This window comes from Podarcis filfolensis (assembly GCF_964270895.1).
Source record: "Podarcis filfolensis genome assembly, chromosome: 4".
Lineage (NCBI taxonomy): Eukaryota > Metazoa > Chordata > Lepidosauria > Squamata > Lacertidae > Podarcis > Podarcis filfolensis.
In genome coordinates, this window is record NC_139607.1 from 53,534,073 (window position 1) to 53,550,647 (window position 16,575).

General features: G+C 41.6%; 1 protein-coding gene across 1 annotated transcript in view; it reads right to left on the bottom strand.

Moving 5' to 3' along the window:
* Nucleotides 1-16,575, bottom strand: part of HUNK (hormonally up-regulated Neu-associated kinase) — a 57,209-nt gene that overhangs the window by 14,613 nt on the left and 26,021 nt on the right. Inside the window, exons 3-6 of the mRNA XM_083611910.1 lie at nt 16,351-16,406; nt 13,466-13,601; nt 11,729-11,856; nt 1,305-1,434 (exon numbers count right to left, since the gene is read on the bottom strand). Coding sequence (XP_083468036.1) covers nt 1,305-1,434; nt 11,729-11,856; nt 13,466-13,601; nt 16,351-16,406 — 450 coding nt within the window. The remainder of the gene's footprint in view (nt 1-1,304; nt 1,435-11,728; nt 11,857-13,465; nt 13,602-16,350; nt 16,407-16,575) is intronic.

A 16,575-nucleotide genomic window follows, 5' to 3' on the forward strand; every position in this document is an offset into this window, starting at 1 on the left:
AATATCCACCCATGTGTTACATAACCCTCATTACCATAGTAACTAGCACCTCACAATGATTAAAGGTTTTTATCCTCACAAACCCCTTTTTGAGGTTGGGAAATATAATCCTCCGCACTACAGGGCTGGGACAAAGGCACTGGGGAAGCAACGCGACTTTGCGCAAGGTTTCACCAGAGATTTGGGGCTGATCCAGGAATTGGTCCTAGCAACCCTAAAACCATTGCAGAATACTAATCTTGCTCCCTGCTGCTGAGGAAATATCAGAGACTGAGAAGAATCAAAAGTGAGAGCTGGCATAGTAAAGCAAATAAGGGGTGAGAATTGAAAGCCAGACAGTAGCAGGCAGTGGGATGGTGCAATTAGGGCAGTGTTGCTCACCTGCCTTCCCATCACTGCTGGCTCCTGAGAGCAAAAGGAGGAGGGGAAGGGAGCCTGGATGGCAGAGCCAGTCTGATGCACCTGCCAACACACCTGCAGTGCGCTGAGCTCCCCATGCACCACCCGTTTCAGGAACCTGCAGTGATGCTCACGATGAGATGGCAGGTGAGCAACATACCCCCGTCTGTGCTACCCTGCCAAACACTATTGGAGCCAGAGAGTCCTCAATCCAAATTTCCCTGCAGCTGCAGACATACTACATTGATGCAAAAGAACTCATGCTCAGCCTTTAACTTGGAATCTTAGCGTTGGAAGGGACCCAAGGGTCATCTCGTCCAACCCCCTAAAATGCAGGAATCTCAGCTAAAGCATCCATGACAGATGGCTTAACCACTTAACCAGTATATAGTCCATTGTTTTGATTTCTTTTTCCTGCAAATGTTTTATGTTGCTGTTCCTCATACAGATCGAAGATACTCTTGTACCAAGTATTTTTGTTCTGGGAGGGTGGTAATGGTAGAACGGCAGAATTTCAAAGTCATTCTTGGTCATGACTGGTGTTCTGGGAACTACAGTTCTTAGGGGCAAATAAAACTCATGTGCTTGCCATCATCGCAGTACACGTACCAACATTTCAAAACAGGAGAGATCTCTTGGACAACAGAGACAAGCTTTTCTCGAAAATTCTCCAGGCTCATAAATGCCAACTAATTCAGAAGTGAGCCAAGGGGAATTCACCCATCATTAGGGCTTATGCTGAATTTTGCAGGATCAGAGTGTGAGAGGTAACATTTGAACACACACACACACACACACACACCTCCTCTGGCTCACTCAAGCAGCCCTTCCTCATTCAAGCAACCCTAATGACTTCAGTGGAACTTTATCATGTTGGTAAAACAGCCTTATCTTGCACAGTTTACCTGTTTGGATACGTGACATTATTCAGAACTTTTCCATTCTCATTAAGCCAACGATTTGCTAAGGCTTGTTGGATGTTTGGCCTCTTTGTAGGATCTGGCTCTAGCAGAGATCGTAGGAAGTTCACAGCCGCTGTAAAGACATTAAGGAGAGAGGAAAAAAGTGTCACATGTTTTGCAAATCCTTTTTGTAGATGATTAATTACAAGAAAGCAACTTTACCAAAAACGTATCAGCTATTACCCCAAACATAACATGAATGGTATTCAGTATGAATTAGAAAAGCACATGGTTTCCAAATGGAGGACACCCCACCTCTAGAAACCTGCAAATATGGGCTGTATCTTTTAGAGAAATGGTGTAAATAGCTCTAAGACTACATCATATGAAGCTACCTTAAACTGAGCTAGACCACTGGACTATATAGCCCAGTACTGTCTACTCTGACTGGCAGCATCACTCCAGGGTCTCAGGCTTTCCTTTTCACCAGAACCTTTTAACTGGAGATTGCAGGGTTGATCCTGGTAAACTGACATGCACTTTATACATGACAAAATAAGCATTATGGAATCAAATCAGATGCGTCGTGAACAAACTGAGATCAGCTAAAGAAGTCCATTATAGTGATCCCTTCAATAGGTAAGGCAGATATAACAAAACAATATTTGATATATTATTCACAACTTATAAAGAACATGTACTAAAATTATAATTTTAGCCAGTTTAATGCTGCAAAGATTTTGTGAAGTAGTTCACGGTAATTATAATGTATACATGAGGAACAAGGCTTTGTTCTACATTACCCCTTTAAATACTTAAACAAATAAATTAATTAAACACACTTATAGTTGCAACCCTGATGAATCTGGTTTCTAACTCCTATTGAAATAATGGCAGTTACTTCTGTGTGGTTTCATCAGCCTGATTTATGCCAATATCAGCTCTTGTGTTTATACAAACTGCTCACACCATCAGTACATTGTCAGCTTTAAGCATGGTAATTTATTTCAAATGGTTTTAAATTAAATGTGTGTTTATATATGCCTAAGCTTAAATCAAGAGTCTGACACTTTCTTCTGTGATTTAAAGGAGGGTCACAAAGCCCAGTCTTAAAAGGGTCATGTGCCTTTTTAAGTTAGGAGGCTTTTTAAAAAAGGAAAAGAAAGATAAAAAACCAAGTTGGTATCTGAGCTACAGAAAGGCTCAGTAGTACAAAACCTAAGACTGTGATCTCTAAATCCAGTGGGATAAATCTTGCTCTCTGACTGTATAATTAAATGTGTGCGCCACAAGAAATTAATGAGGCTTTGCACTCAGCATAATAACTAATTTCTGCTTTGCATGTCACTTGTACCAAAACAGCCGTCACATGCAACTGTATTGAGTGGCCCATCTGGTGCATTCTCTAGTGACTACAGGAAACATTTGGAGAGGGTGCCAAAATAATCTTGGATGAGTTCCACAACAAGTGCTTGGAAAACGTGACCACAGCAATATTCCCCCCCCCCCACTTTTGCTATAAAGAACATCAATCCAACTAAAAGTGCCAGGTTCCATGTATTTCTGCACCTCACGTGTAAAGAGAGCTGTTCACAAGGAAGATTCGCAGCAGCCTAAACAATCTGTGATTTTTCCTTTACTAAAGAGAAGATAAGTTTGCCTTTAAAAGGCTACCATCTTCATTCAGCCACATTGTCATCCAACCTTCTCAGTACTATGCAAGGGCATTCCCTTAGCCATATTCACACCAGGCAATGATGTCATGCACTTTCCACATGAAGCCAGGAAAAGGAAATACATGCTCATGTTCCACAACAAATCAGGGTGCCAGGAAGAGAGAAAAAATAAAAGGCTTGTCCAATAAATCAGGATTGGGTGGTATCTAATCAGAGTAACGAGATTTTCACAACATATAATCTGAACTAAACGTTTTGTAAGAATCTTACTTTTGCTGCACTGGGCCTGGAATTTAAGGCATTTATTATGTCAGAGATTTATACTCTGTGACCTGAAAATAATTCATGTTGGTAGGGGTTTTTTTGGGGTGTGTGTGTGAAGAAGTGACTGTGTGTGATATGGGGGGGGGGCAGCAAGATCTTGATTCCTTTCTCCCTGTAAGGCACCAAAGGGGAGAGGTCTGAAACTAGGATCTCTAGCAGCCAATACCAGTACTTCCCGCATCGCAAGCGCTCTTGATCTTCAGAAGGCCAGGATGTTTAGAACAAGGAAAAGGGTGTCCTCTAGGCTCCATCTCCTGCCTGAAAAGAGCCAGGCAAGCCAACTGGGTCACACCATAAGGCCTTGCAGCCATGTCAGGCCACCAGTTTGAGTGATTTGTCTTAAGCATGCCTATTCTGCCTACGCTCCTGCTTTGCTTTTTCTTGACTGCCACAGACCCTTGTCTGCAGCTGACCTTGTGCCTGCTTCTACCCTCTCCACCCCTCTATTATTGCCTTGGAACTCACCTTTCTGTTTTGCTCTGGCTCAATACTTGCTTCTTGATCTTTGATCCATGTCCACTTAACTTGCCAGTGACCACCATGCCAATTGTCCCTGGTCTGTTGGTCCTCATATGCCTAATCTGGTGCCTGACCTCCTGTACCTAATGCCTTTCTGCTCCTTGTCTACCCATGTTCATATGGAACCACAGGTGCATCCTGTCCTGGAGCTAGGAAGAAGACTGACAATCCCCTTCCTTCCTGTCGTAATAAATCCCAGCTTCCTCTCCCCTTATGATCTTTCTGACAGTGAAAGGGCAAGGTCTCCTCACTACTTAAAGGGAAGGGGGGGCTGAAAGAAACTGGATCCAGAGGATGCATGACAGGATATTTCTCTGGCAGACTGAAGGCTACACACCTGCACAATCTGCAGACCTTACAGGATTTTAGGAGTTGGAAGAGAATGCAAAAGACACCCATCTTGCATCAGATGTGAAGTGCACATGAATGTGTTTTGAGCCGCTCATATGCATTTCAAAGGAGCAACCAGCAAAAATATGTGTGTGGATTTCACATGAGATGCAGGGCCTATAGGTTCTGTACCAGTATCCTACTCGAGAAGGGAACTTTGTCATATGAGTAAGACTTAAGAATGTCCCACAAATCCCCACTGTTTGTGTGTGTGTTTTTAGTTTAGTTTCAGATGTCACTTAGCTTCAGACGCTCAAGTTAACTGACCCAGAGCAAGGCAGAGAAGCGAAAGCTGGAAACACTTGTTCTATGCTAAACATACAACAGATGTTCAGTCTACCTCTTGAAACCACTTTGGCAAAATACGGAGCCACTGTTCAGAACCAACTGAATGACTGGCATGCATTTATTAAGCTGCAAGTGTTTCAAGATGGAACCAAACAATCCAGGTCAGCCTCCTGTTTCAGTGTGCAAAATGGCCAAAGGTCACTTTTCATTCAGGGGAGTTTTCACTCCTGTGAGCAAAACTGTCATGCAGAAAGAAAAATCCATTGTTTTAGGCCCACTCACAAAGTAAGCCTATGTATGGATACACATCCTGCCTATAATATGGGAGTGCAACTGCTGCCACAGGCTTCATGTATGGAAAGTGGCCCTGACTTAGACCAGTTCTGTGTCTAAAAACACTGCAATAAATTACCCTTGCTCCACTCTGGCAAGTGACCGAGCAGCTAACAAGAAAATAAATCCAGAAATACAGGCCCCTCCTTTACAGATGCTTGCCTTGTTATGTGCATGTTTTACCAAGACATAGCTTCCCAGGTATTTTCTTTGCTTCTTGCTCTAGCAGACGCAGAAAAACTGTACTGCTAGGGGTGGGAATGATGTGTCACTGAAAAATCCTGTTCTGACATTGGTCCTTCCCACATGCACAATGCACTTGCAAGCATGAATCACAAACCCAGAGAACAGATGCACAGCCAACATCTGAGAAACTTTCTGAGCACATGCGCTCTTCATAAGAACCACTTCGAATTTCTCCAAGCTTGTGCAACACAACAGGATAAAAGAACAACTTGCCGCTTAGCTGGGATGCAAATCATAAAAAAAAATCAAACTATTGTCAAAAAGCGGACGCAAAAAGCAACCAGTGTGGCACAGATCAATCAGCTTTGGAAATGGAGCCCTGTGTATCTAAATCTTGGGAAACTGTACCATATTAAGTATCTCTCATTTTTTGCTGCAATTTATTACTATTGATCCCTTTTTTTTTTTTTAGATGTTTATTGGGGTTACACATTTTAGGTAATACACACACACACACACAAATAAAATACAGCAATAACAAATCACATGAAAGAGGGTTGACATCATGCCAGGAAAAACAAGAGAGAGGATACCAAGGAAGATCAAAGCATATCATCACATATGTTACAAATTTCTATACCATAAACTCAGTTAAGAATATATCTATCAATTATTCCAAAACAACACAACACTTAAGGGCAAGCAGAATACATTAAAGAAACAGAAATTGTAAACACCAAAATTGGTCATCTGAAAGGAGGCTAAAGAACTATAAATCATTTTCATAAGAAGGCTTGCTGAAAAAACAAAGTCTTAATTTGGCACCAGAAGCTCATTACAGATGATGCCAACTTGATTTCAGTAGGCAGAGAGGTCAGTAATTCCAGAGCCAATTTATGGTCTCTGCAGGGGCAACACCAGTACCAAAGGGTCAGTTTCTCTCTTCATTAAAATTTACTCCAATTTCTTTTAATGATCTTCGTTTCTTTTCTTCTAACTCATTCTTGTGTGCTTGACCTGTTCTATCTTCTTTATAAAAGCGTCTTTCCCCTATTTTTTTCTACTGCTATTTTATATTTTTAACTACTAACTCTTTTCTGATGTTTACTCTTCTTAACCTGAGTATCTTGCTTTTGTTCCTTTTCTCAGCTTCATTCCTTCTCTTTCTAGAATCATAGAATTCTAGAACTGGAAGGTACCCAAAGAGTGATCTAGTCCAACCCCCTGAAATATAGGAATCATGCCCGCAGCTGTCCTTGAGTGGGCTCGAACCACCAACCTTCTGGTTAACAGCCCACCACACTGGCCCACTGCACCACTGGAGGCATCCATTCTTAATTCTGCTGTCAGTTTGGTGTTTTCCTGCTTTCCTTTTGTTTCATCACTTCACTGGGTTCCATTTCCTTATTAGATCCAGTGTGAGCTACCAAGTTTTGTTCTTCATACAATCACATAATGTGAAGTAACCTTAAAGCTCATCTAATCTAAGCCCTGTGCAACACAGGGAATTTACCGTATTTTTCCCTCTATTACACGCAGATTTTTTCTCCTAAAAAGTAAGGGGAAATGTCTGTGCGTGTTATAGAGCGAATGTGTGGTCCCTGGAGCTGACAAGCGTGAGTGAAGGCAAAAATCAGGCAAATATCAAATCGTCCGGAGAAGGGAGGAAAGAGGAAGCTGCGGCTTTCCTGCATTCTGCCTCAGGGTCTTACTGCCCACCCGCTTCTGTTTCCTTACTGTGTTTGCTCAGACGGAACAAAGAGCAGAGAAAACCCCTCCCCTCCAGGCAAGCAGAGTGGAAAACAGATTCCTCTCCGTGCGTCTGGGACTCGAAGGCAACATGCAGGTTGGGGGGGGGGTAGAGAGAGAGCTGGTTGGCTTGTGGGGGGGGGGGACTTTTGCCTTCCTTTCCTCCCTCCGGTAAAACCCCTCTCCTGCATTCTTAGCCAGCTGCTTCTCTGCACACCCCTCTCCTTGTCGCTTCTATGTTTTTCCTTCCCTCCCTACTTAAAACGTGGTTCCAATCACGGATCCACATGGATCCTCAGGATCTTTGCATTGAGTCACCCCAAATTCACCATCAGATCACATAGCAATGATCTGATGCAAAAACAGGGCTGCAATGCTGCAAAAACGTGGTTACAAAGCACGGATCCACATGGATCCTCAGGATCTTTGCATTGGGTCACCCCAAATTCACCATCAGATCACATAGCATGTCCATGGCTACAGCCTGCACCAAAAAAATCACGCACCCACTGTTGCCTGGGGCTGCAATGGTGCAAAAACGTGGTTACAAAGCATGGATCCACATGGATCCTCAGGATCTTTGCATTGGGTCACCCCAAATTCACCATCAGATCACATAGCATGTCCATGGCTACAGCCTGCACCAAAAAAATCACGCACCCACTGTTGCCTGGGGCTGCAATGGTGCAAAAACGTGGTTACAAAGCATGGATCCACATGGATCCTCAGGATCTTTGCATTGGGCTACCCCAAACTCACCGTCAAATCACATGTCTGTGGCCGCAGCATGAAGCACAAAAATGATACATCCACTGTTTCATTCAGAATTTTTTTTTCTTGTTTTCCTCCTCTAAAAACTATGTGCGTGTTATGGTCAGGTGCGTGTTATCGAGCGAAAAATACGGTACTGCTATGGCATCCTTGATAAGAGGTCATTCATTCTCAGCTTTATCATACCTAATGTGAAGATGGTGGTCCCAATAAGCAGAACAGCTCAGCAAGTGACTTATACCCTTGCACGGCATTTCTGTCCTATCAGATATCCCTGCTGGCAGCTTGCATCAGTGTAGAAAAGTACACAGTAGGACCTATCCATAAAATTAGCAGCTCTGCACATTATGGCTGGTGCATGGAACAGCTGCCAAACAGAGGGTATTTCAAAAAGGCACCCTGAGAGCATTCAGCCAACAAAAGCCAACACACATGAGTCCAATATACAGCTCCCATTGATCCACCAGTGGGTTAGAGATAGTGGTGAAGTCTTCACTGGTGATAGACATGCTAGTTGTTAGTCTTATTAAACTTATTAATTGCCTTACAAACTGTCTCAATGTGGCATGGAATAAAAAATAGGATGCATCAGTACAAAAATCACATAAAATGTAAGGTTTAACACAAAATAAGAGCAGCCTGTACCAGTGATCACACCAATAAATGATAATACAGTAAACACCACAGCTACCCCCTCTCCTAGCAACATGGCATGATCACAGGACCCAGGAAACACGAAAGCTTGCGTATTGCCTCCTGCACTTACATGTGTTAAGGTGATGATCAACAAGAAGTATAGGAAATTCTCATGTATATCACGAGCTAATGTGGTGGCCTCCAGATATTGTGGACTACGCCCTCTCATCATTCCTGACTATTGGCCATTCCAGCTGGGCTGAAGACAGCTGTAGTTCAAAACATCTGAGACCACCACTTTGGCTAGCTCTGATCTAATGCAATTGTTCACAGGAGGATCTAGCATAATTGCTGTCTGGGCTGCCTGTCTATAAGAAATGAGTTAGCAATGTCACTCAGCAGCCAAAGCCTCATTTTAATTTAGCTTCCATGTTTACCAAGTTTGTTATAAGATGAATAACATATCTGTAGTGTTAAAAACTCAGTGGTAGCTGGTGCTCATTAGGACTGGTAGGGCAGCCAACAGTAGATAGAGCCAATGACAGGCGGAGCTGAGTAATTCTAGTTTTGTCCCACCATTCTCCTCCCTGCTGAATTCTATAAGGGCAACAATAAGACTAGAGGAGAGACCTTACCCCTGGACTTGCTGTTAAGTAAGAAGACAAGCTGGTGGGGGGTTGGCCGAGGGCAGAATGGGGTTGGTGCGGCAGCACCTCATTTGGTCTAATGGACCAGCCTCCACTGTAAACTGCTATAAATGCCAGCACCTAATTCTTCATGAAGTTGGCTTAATAGACCATGCATTTGCCTACCATCAATATACCATTTTTCACAGTTGATCCCTGGGATACAAGCAACTATGCTGTACCGATAAATCTGTGGCGTATGCATTTTCAATAAATTCTGCATCCAATGCAATTTGAAATGGGGAGGAGGGAAGGCTTCAGAATAAAACGGGTACACAGTTAAAACTTCAGTGCTCTGTATGAACAATCCTTTTGGAGGTAATTCCACTAACCCTCAAGTTTTTTGCAGATGGAACACATCTGAAGCTAAGCAGTCATAAAAAGAGAAACCATGAATTAGTCTGAGGTTTCTGCCAAGTTCCACAACTCTGGAATCCAGCCCATCTAAAATCACTAACAGAATAACAATATTTCCTGAAAGGCTTTGTGGAAAGTCGTCTTCAAGAAGGAGGGCTGAATAACCTACAGAAAATGTTGCTATTTATTTGACATATTACTTGGGGCTGGGGGAGGGGAGACGCATAATGGTCAGCGACTTCTGGGCTTATATATAGCCTGATAAGCTACCATAGACTGGTAAAAGCCCTGGGCTCAATTCCTGACATCTCCAAGCAGGGCTGGGAAAGACCCCTGTCTGAAACCATGGCAATTTGCTGGGAGTTTCCTACATGCTCAAATTTCAGAACCCTATCTGAGCCCAGGAGGGAACATCAACCCCTGTGACCAGGTGGCAATCTGAAGCCTCAGATTGGCCAGGTTCAATATAAATACCAGCCACTTGGCCTTCTGTCTTTGGCACTCCAGGTTCAGAACCAGTATGTCACAGGTCAGTGGGGTAACGGGGGTGGAGTGGGGGGCTACTGCCTCCCTATCTTTTGCTTATGGGCTTCATGGAAGCACCCAGTTGGTCAAAGTGGGAAACAGAACATTGAACTAGATGGATCTCTGGACTGATTCAGCAGGGTTATTGCTTGCTGCAATTAAGGTCCCAGATTCAAGCTCAGGTCAATCGTTCTGAACTGGAAGTGCACCTTCCACATCTGAATTTCGGGTACAATTGCCAATGACTCCAGCTTGGTTGTGGCACACAAAAACAGCAAATGGGTGTATGGCATTTCAAGCCTAGACACCACATTAGTGCCCCCTCTCTATTTTGTCTGGCTCTTTGTCTATGGGGAGCCCCAGGCAGACCAACTCTGTGTTACAAATATGTCTGCAAACATGACATGAAGGCTGGCAACATCAACCCTGTCATGTGGGGAATCCCTTGCAGACAACTGCAGTGCCTGGAGACAGTCAGTTTGTGTATCCTCAGCAGTGACCAGAGGAGAGATGACCTTTGGGAGGAGCGCAGAGAGAAGAAACGCCATGGTGCATCTGCAGGAGACAAACTGAACCCCTTCACCTGTCTCTCCTGAATCTGTCTCTACAGCCACAGCAGGCGCTTTAACCTTCCAACAGTTTGACTTCATCCCCCAAGGCACACTCCTCCATTGTCTCCCAAGACAGACAGATATCAACATGGATGGATGGGTATGTGAACATGTGAAAGGGAGTAAGTGGCAAATGAACACCAATCCTTTGGTGAAGCCTACCAGCTAATTTAAACTTTTCAATGTGCCATCCACTGAGAAACAGTCAAATAAATAAATATAAAGCCTTTCACCCTGTTTCTAAAACTTGTCTAATGCAGCAATTTGTGAAGCATTGCAAAGAACTTCTACTGTTACAAGCACAAAGAGATAACAAGAAATGTCATATTAAATCAGTGTCTGAAGAGTCACCAAACGTGCAGTAACTGAATGTGACTTTAATCAACGTTTGATGTATAAAGTTATGCAACACGGCATAAAGGCTAGCAACCTTAGGTCTTCTCTATTAAGTAATATTGCCAATACTGCTGCAATAGTGAACAGGTAGAAGTAAGAGCATAACAGTAAAGTAAGTTTAATTTCTGCAATAATACTGAACATAAACTTGTAGAAAGAGCCTACTGCCAATTATTTTCTCCTTTTTTAGTGTAAATCTTCTGATACCACTCCTGACACCAGTAACATTAATAAAATACCCCACCTAACAAAACCAAAGAAAGTAACAAAAAACAGCAGTAACTCCCGCCCCAAATGTGCTGTTGAAGCAAAAGTGAAACTTTCCATTGGGATATGAAAACTACTCATGCATGCAAATATTTGAAGAACTGGATTGGTCAAATTACCACAGTTTCAATAGCTCTGACAGAGAAACAAAGCAAGCAAAGTTATGTTTGTTCTAACCCACTTGCAGCTAAAGTACAAAATTGGTCATTAAGGAACAGAGCTTCATAACCATTATGACACTAATTTATAGCTTGACACACCAAACACACTTCAAACAAATCCTATGGGTAATTCTCACTATCATCTTATACTGAAACCAAGCTTGGAATGTAAAAAAGGAACGCTTTTATTTAGGCTTTTATTTATTACTCCTAATGCATTGGAATAATATGATATATAACTTCCACAGTGAATTGGGTTAAGTGAATTTCAAATCATTCTGACTGAAAACTTGCCCAGGAGGGAATCTCAGGAAGATCAATAGACTTTACTCTTGGGAAGAATGTAGCCCTTCCATCTTCTGATTAAACCAACACAGGGAGAGAGACAGAAAGCACAAATCAAGTGTGAAATTACAGACCAAATAGGTTGATTCAGCAAAGTTCTGAACACTCAGCCCACCAGAAACAAAAGTTCTGATGTACAGTACAACATTAATTATGAGGGCTGCATGGACTTAAATGGAGTAGCACTTAAGTAACTGCATTATTTACCTGTGGAGAGCTGAGTAGGGAAAGGATTCATTTCTTTGTCTACCATTTTCTGGTACAGTGCTCTCAGACTGAATGGCTCCACAGTAAACGGCAGTGTCCCAGTCAACATTGCATACATATTCACCCCACTGTAAAAGAAGAGTGGTGGGGGAAACTGTTAAGAGAAACAATTCCCTTAGAAACAAGACAAGGCATGCAAGAATGCATTAAGTTTACTAGCCTATGGTTTATCACACTTATGGAACATATATGAACATATGATGTTACTACTGGTCCATCTAACCCACCACAGTTTATTCCGATTGACAGCAGGTCTCAAATGTTCTTTAAAGGCAATGGTCTTTTCCAGCTTTGGTATCCAAGATCCTTTTTATAGGAGAAGCAGGGATCCAAACTGGGACTTTCTGCACCCAAAGCACTTGCTCTATCACTGAGCTCTTCTCATAGAAGCCATAACACAATGTTCTCTAGAAGTGCAGCAACAGTCCGCTGGATCTTGTGTCTCAGTCATGTTTAGAGTAGACCCACTAAAACCAATGGAGCTTTAGTGTGGTTAAGTCTGAATCCAACCCAGTAGCATTTAGCCTCCCTTCAGAGTATCTGCATAACCAGTTTCTTGAGAGATAAAACCATTCATAGCATGAAGGATCACATTACTTAAGAATTAATTCTGATTTGAAAAGTTCACAGTTTTAAGGGGTGATTCGGTTATATGGAAATAAGATTTGCTTATGTGCAAAAGGACCATACACAGGATTGATTCACACTATGCTGCTTCCATGCACCAAGCAAGTGCAAAACCCAAGGACTAAGCAAGTGCATTATAAGGTATATCCTATAATACAGCATTCCCTGTAGATGAACAAGCTATGAGTCAACTGTCTCTCTCCTTAAATTAAATGGTGCAGGATGTTATTGCCTGGGAAGGTTAAAGGGCAAGAAAAAAGAACGATGGCATTCTCTGTTTGAATCATGTCACAGTAAGAGCTTCTTCGTTCAGCAGCTCCAACTTGCTGTGGATGGGTGACCCTATGTAGGAGCAACCAATTAAGGAGCAGTGTGACAGTTTCGATTTGGATTTTCTCGAAGCACAGACACTGTAAATTGGGCTTCAAAATATAAAGCTCTCTGAACTAGCTGCTTGCAAACAAAGGACAAAGCAAAACAAAAAATCCCAAAGAAGGAAACTCGTATCTGTTCTTAACTGCACCGAGATCAATGGAATTAATTCAAATTTCCAGACAGGGAAGTCTGAACATTTCTTGAAACACATTCATCTTTGTTTGCCTGTAGTACCCTGGAGTATTAAGATTTCCACTGCAGTCACTGAAAAGTTCATATCAGTTCCTATAAAAGCAAATTATTTGACAAGTTTCTTCAGCCAAACATATCTCCTTGTTTTCTGACAACAACATTTTGGGTAACTTCTGTCCCTGCTTCACAAACAGCTGTAGACCACAGTTTGTAAATCCCAATGGCCAAGGTCAACTAAACACACTAGGCAGCAATTACTTTGGAGAATGAACTATATCATCTTACATTTGGAAATTCCTGGCAAATTGGAACCCTGACATTGTAAATGCTAACATTTACAATCATCAGCACTGTAACTATTTTCCCAAAGTTACATATTTTAATGTACTAGCCGCTCCAATTAGAACTTATATAAAAGTCAAGCAAGAGAAGTCAACCCCCACCCCCTGCATGCATGTAGCTTTTTCAATTATAGTAACTCACATGGACCAAACATCTATTTTGGGACCGTATTTTTTTCTTGCAAGCAGCTCTGGTGCTGCGTAGGCTGGACTACCGCACTGCGTGCTGAATGGATCAGAGTATCCCAAGATACTTGCACAGTTGCTCAAGCCAAAGTCTGTGGAAAAGAAAATAAATAAAGCTTTCAACATTGCACAGGAGAAACAACAACCTCGCAATATTTGTACTTTGCTGCAATCATTTACCCAGTTAAAGGCTTCCTTTTTAGTTAAGAGCTTTTTATTTGAGTCTAGGGGAAATTTAAATATAAATTTAGTCAGGAAACTGGAATAACACTTATGAAAAAAAGATGACAGTATGAGCTCAAGTGTCTTAAGTAAATGTATATAAAATAGCTTTCTCCTTGCCTGGCAGAACTATTTGAGAGGCTGGAATCTTAAGAGTACAATCCTGCTCTCCTTGCATCTTTGCAACAGTGTGTGTGGTTGCATGCTACAGAACTGAGTATAGCCCTACCTATAACATCATGAGGATTTGATCAGATGCATGGTAAGGACTTGAAACCTATTTCTTAGGATCAAGGATGAAGTGATAGACATATAGAGGATTTACAAGCCAAAATAGTATTTCCATCATTGGAGCCCTGGGGTTCTTAAGGACATCAGGAGGGCTAAGGGAACTTGAAACCTGTACTTCGGATTGAGAGCACACTGTGAGGTTACACAATACCATGAAACAATCTTTTTTGTCCTTGGGGCTCCCAAGGTTCTGGGTCAGAGAGGGAGACCCATTTGGGGCAATATATGATGGCACAGAGGGGTCACAATGCACTCCCAAACCATGTTTAAGGCAGCACACCAATATAGTATTTTCAGGGAGAATGCTAAAGCAGTCCTAAAGGGGGGCAGGTCTTACAATGAAAAGGGGGCACAGCATGTGCCACTTTTCAGTTTGATGGATGGTAGTTCTATGTATGCATATGTGTGTATATCTCCCTTAAAGGTTTTATATGCCTTAAACATTCAGAAACAGTCTCACACAGAGCTTTGTGTAGTTCACAATGTCTTGTTCGCTTTTTACTTCTGGTCCCATTTTAGGCAACAATTTTCATCACCTCAGAGGTGATGAAGCCTCTCTGATGAAATCATCATCATCTGGCTTCTACTGTGCACCCAGACTCATTGCTGCTAGAAAATGTGTAGGCATAGAATTAAATACATAAACAGATGTTCTGCTAAGGGGAATATTTTCCTATCAATGCCCACAACTAGCATTAATGGGAGCTATAAACAGATAGTAGAATAAGATGAGTAATCTATGGTGTCTGCAAAATGTGGATGAACAGTGCTCTGAATGAAGTTGATAGGCAGTTGAAGAATCAATGGGCCATTGACAAATTAGATATAAATATAAAAGGCTTCTCAACCAGTTTCACATTCTATTTCTGCAGATGAGTAAGCCAATCATATGGAGTGGGTGGGGTTTTGCCTGATGCTGCGAGACTAAGGCTGTGTTCACACAACAGTGTATTTCATTTCCACAATGTTACCTAATTGTTAATCGCTGCATTAAATTTGAGCATTCACATGACATAAAAGCCACTTCCAGAAATGTAACACAATATAGCACAAGTTTAGTACTCATCTATGTGTTAATTGACTTCCAGAAAAAAATCCATTTGCAAATAAAACAGTAAGGCAAAACTTTCTTGGAACTGAAGCTCTCAAATCCACACATTAAAAAGCAATGGTATGGTGGTAGAAGGATGTTCACACTCCAACTATATTTGCAATGATATGCCATTATGCATGCTCAAATTTTAGATTCCCTGTCCTTAAAAACACCATGCTTCCAGGAACAGAGCCCAGATGTTGCATTTGTCTGTGGCAAAAGTAGTGATTAGGGGCCAAGAATACACATTATTAGGACAACATGTGCATGCAAGTACATGAAAATAAGCATCAACCATTTCAGTTGATTAATTTTCAGGGACTGTTAATTATATTTAAAATGGCATTTTCCCATATTGCTTTAACCTCTCCATCGTTTTGTAAAAACAATGTTGATAACCCTTGTGAAAATGGCTTTTATTACCACAATTTTATGAGGAAATATAGCTTACTGAAGCCACCAACTGGTAAAAACATGCTGGTGGAATCTGTCTCCCGACTGAGAGATAGGAGGAGAGTGTGTACACCCTAGGTGACAGATAGAGGTGGTTTGATGGATGTTTTTTCTGTTTCTTGTCATAGGGTGAAATGACATTCCTAACATATATCCATTGTGATTGATTTGTACTTTGTAATTTTGCTCATATGGAATAATGGTTGGAGCGTTGGACTATGACCTGGGAGACCGAGATTCAAATTCCCAATCAGCCATGAAGTTCACTGGGTGACCTTGAACCAGTCAACACCTCTTAGCCTAACCTACCTCACAAGGCTGTGGTAAGGATGAAATGGGCGGGAGAACCAGTATACCACCTTGAGCTCCTTGGAAGAAAAGGTGGCATATAAATCTAATTGTGTGTGTGTGTGTGTGTGTGTGTGTGTGTGTGTGTGTGTGTGTATTATTGTTGAATATTGCTTTTAGGTATTGTTTTCATTTGTTAATGCTTTGTTACTGAACTCGGGGGGGGGACGGTTTGAAAAGGAGCATACAGGTGTGAAATTAAACGAAATCAAATCAATTTAAAGTGTCTTACTTGCAAGTAACACATTTGGGGCTGTGTGCTACTTACCAGTGCTCATTGAAAAAAATTATATATGCATAGAAGACCACAGGATTGCAACTTCTTTTGCCACATTCCTCTAAAAAGCACTGCTATATACTGCCACACAGAATGTTTTGGGACATTTATTATAACAAAAATACCAGTCAACAAAATTGCAATAAGAGTTTCATACCAATAAGCTTGATATTGTTGTTGTCATCAAGCAAGAGATTTTCTATCTTCAAATCTCTGAAACAGACAAACATGTTTAATGAGAATGCAGGTCTTCAAGCTTTTGATATTTTCAAAGTTTCAGTAACCACTGTCATTTTCCACTTGCATCAGATCGTTATTAGGATCTTAATGTTATGCTATAGAGATGATCGAGTTGTAGTCCAATGTAGTTACCATGCTGGTA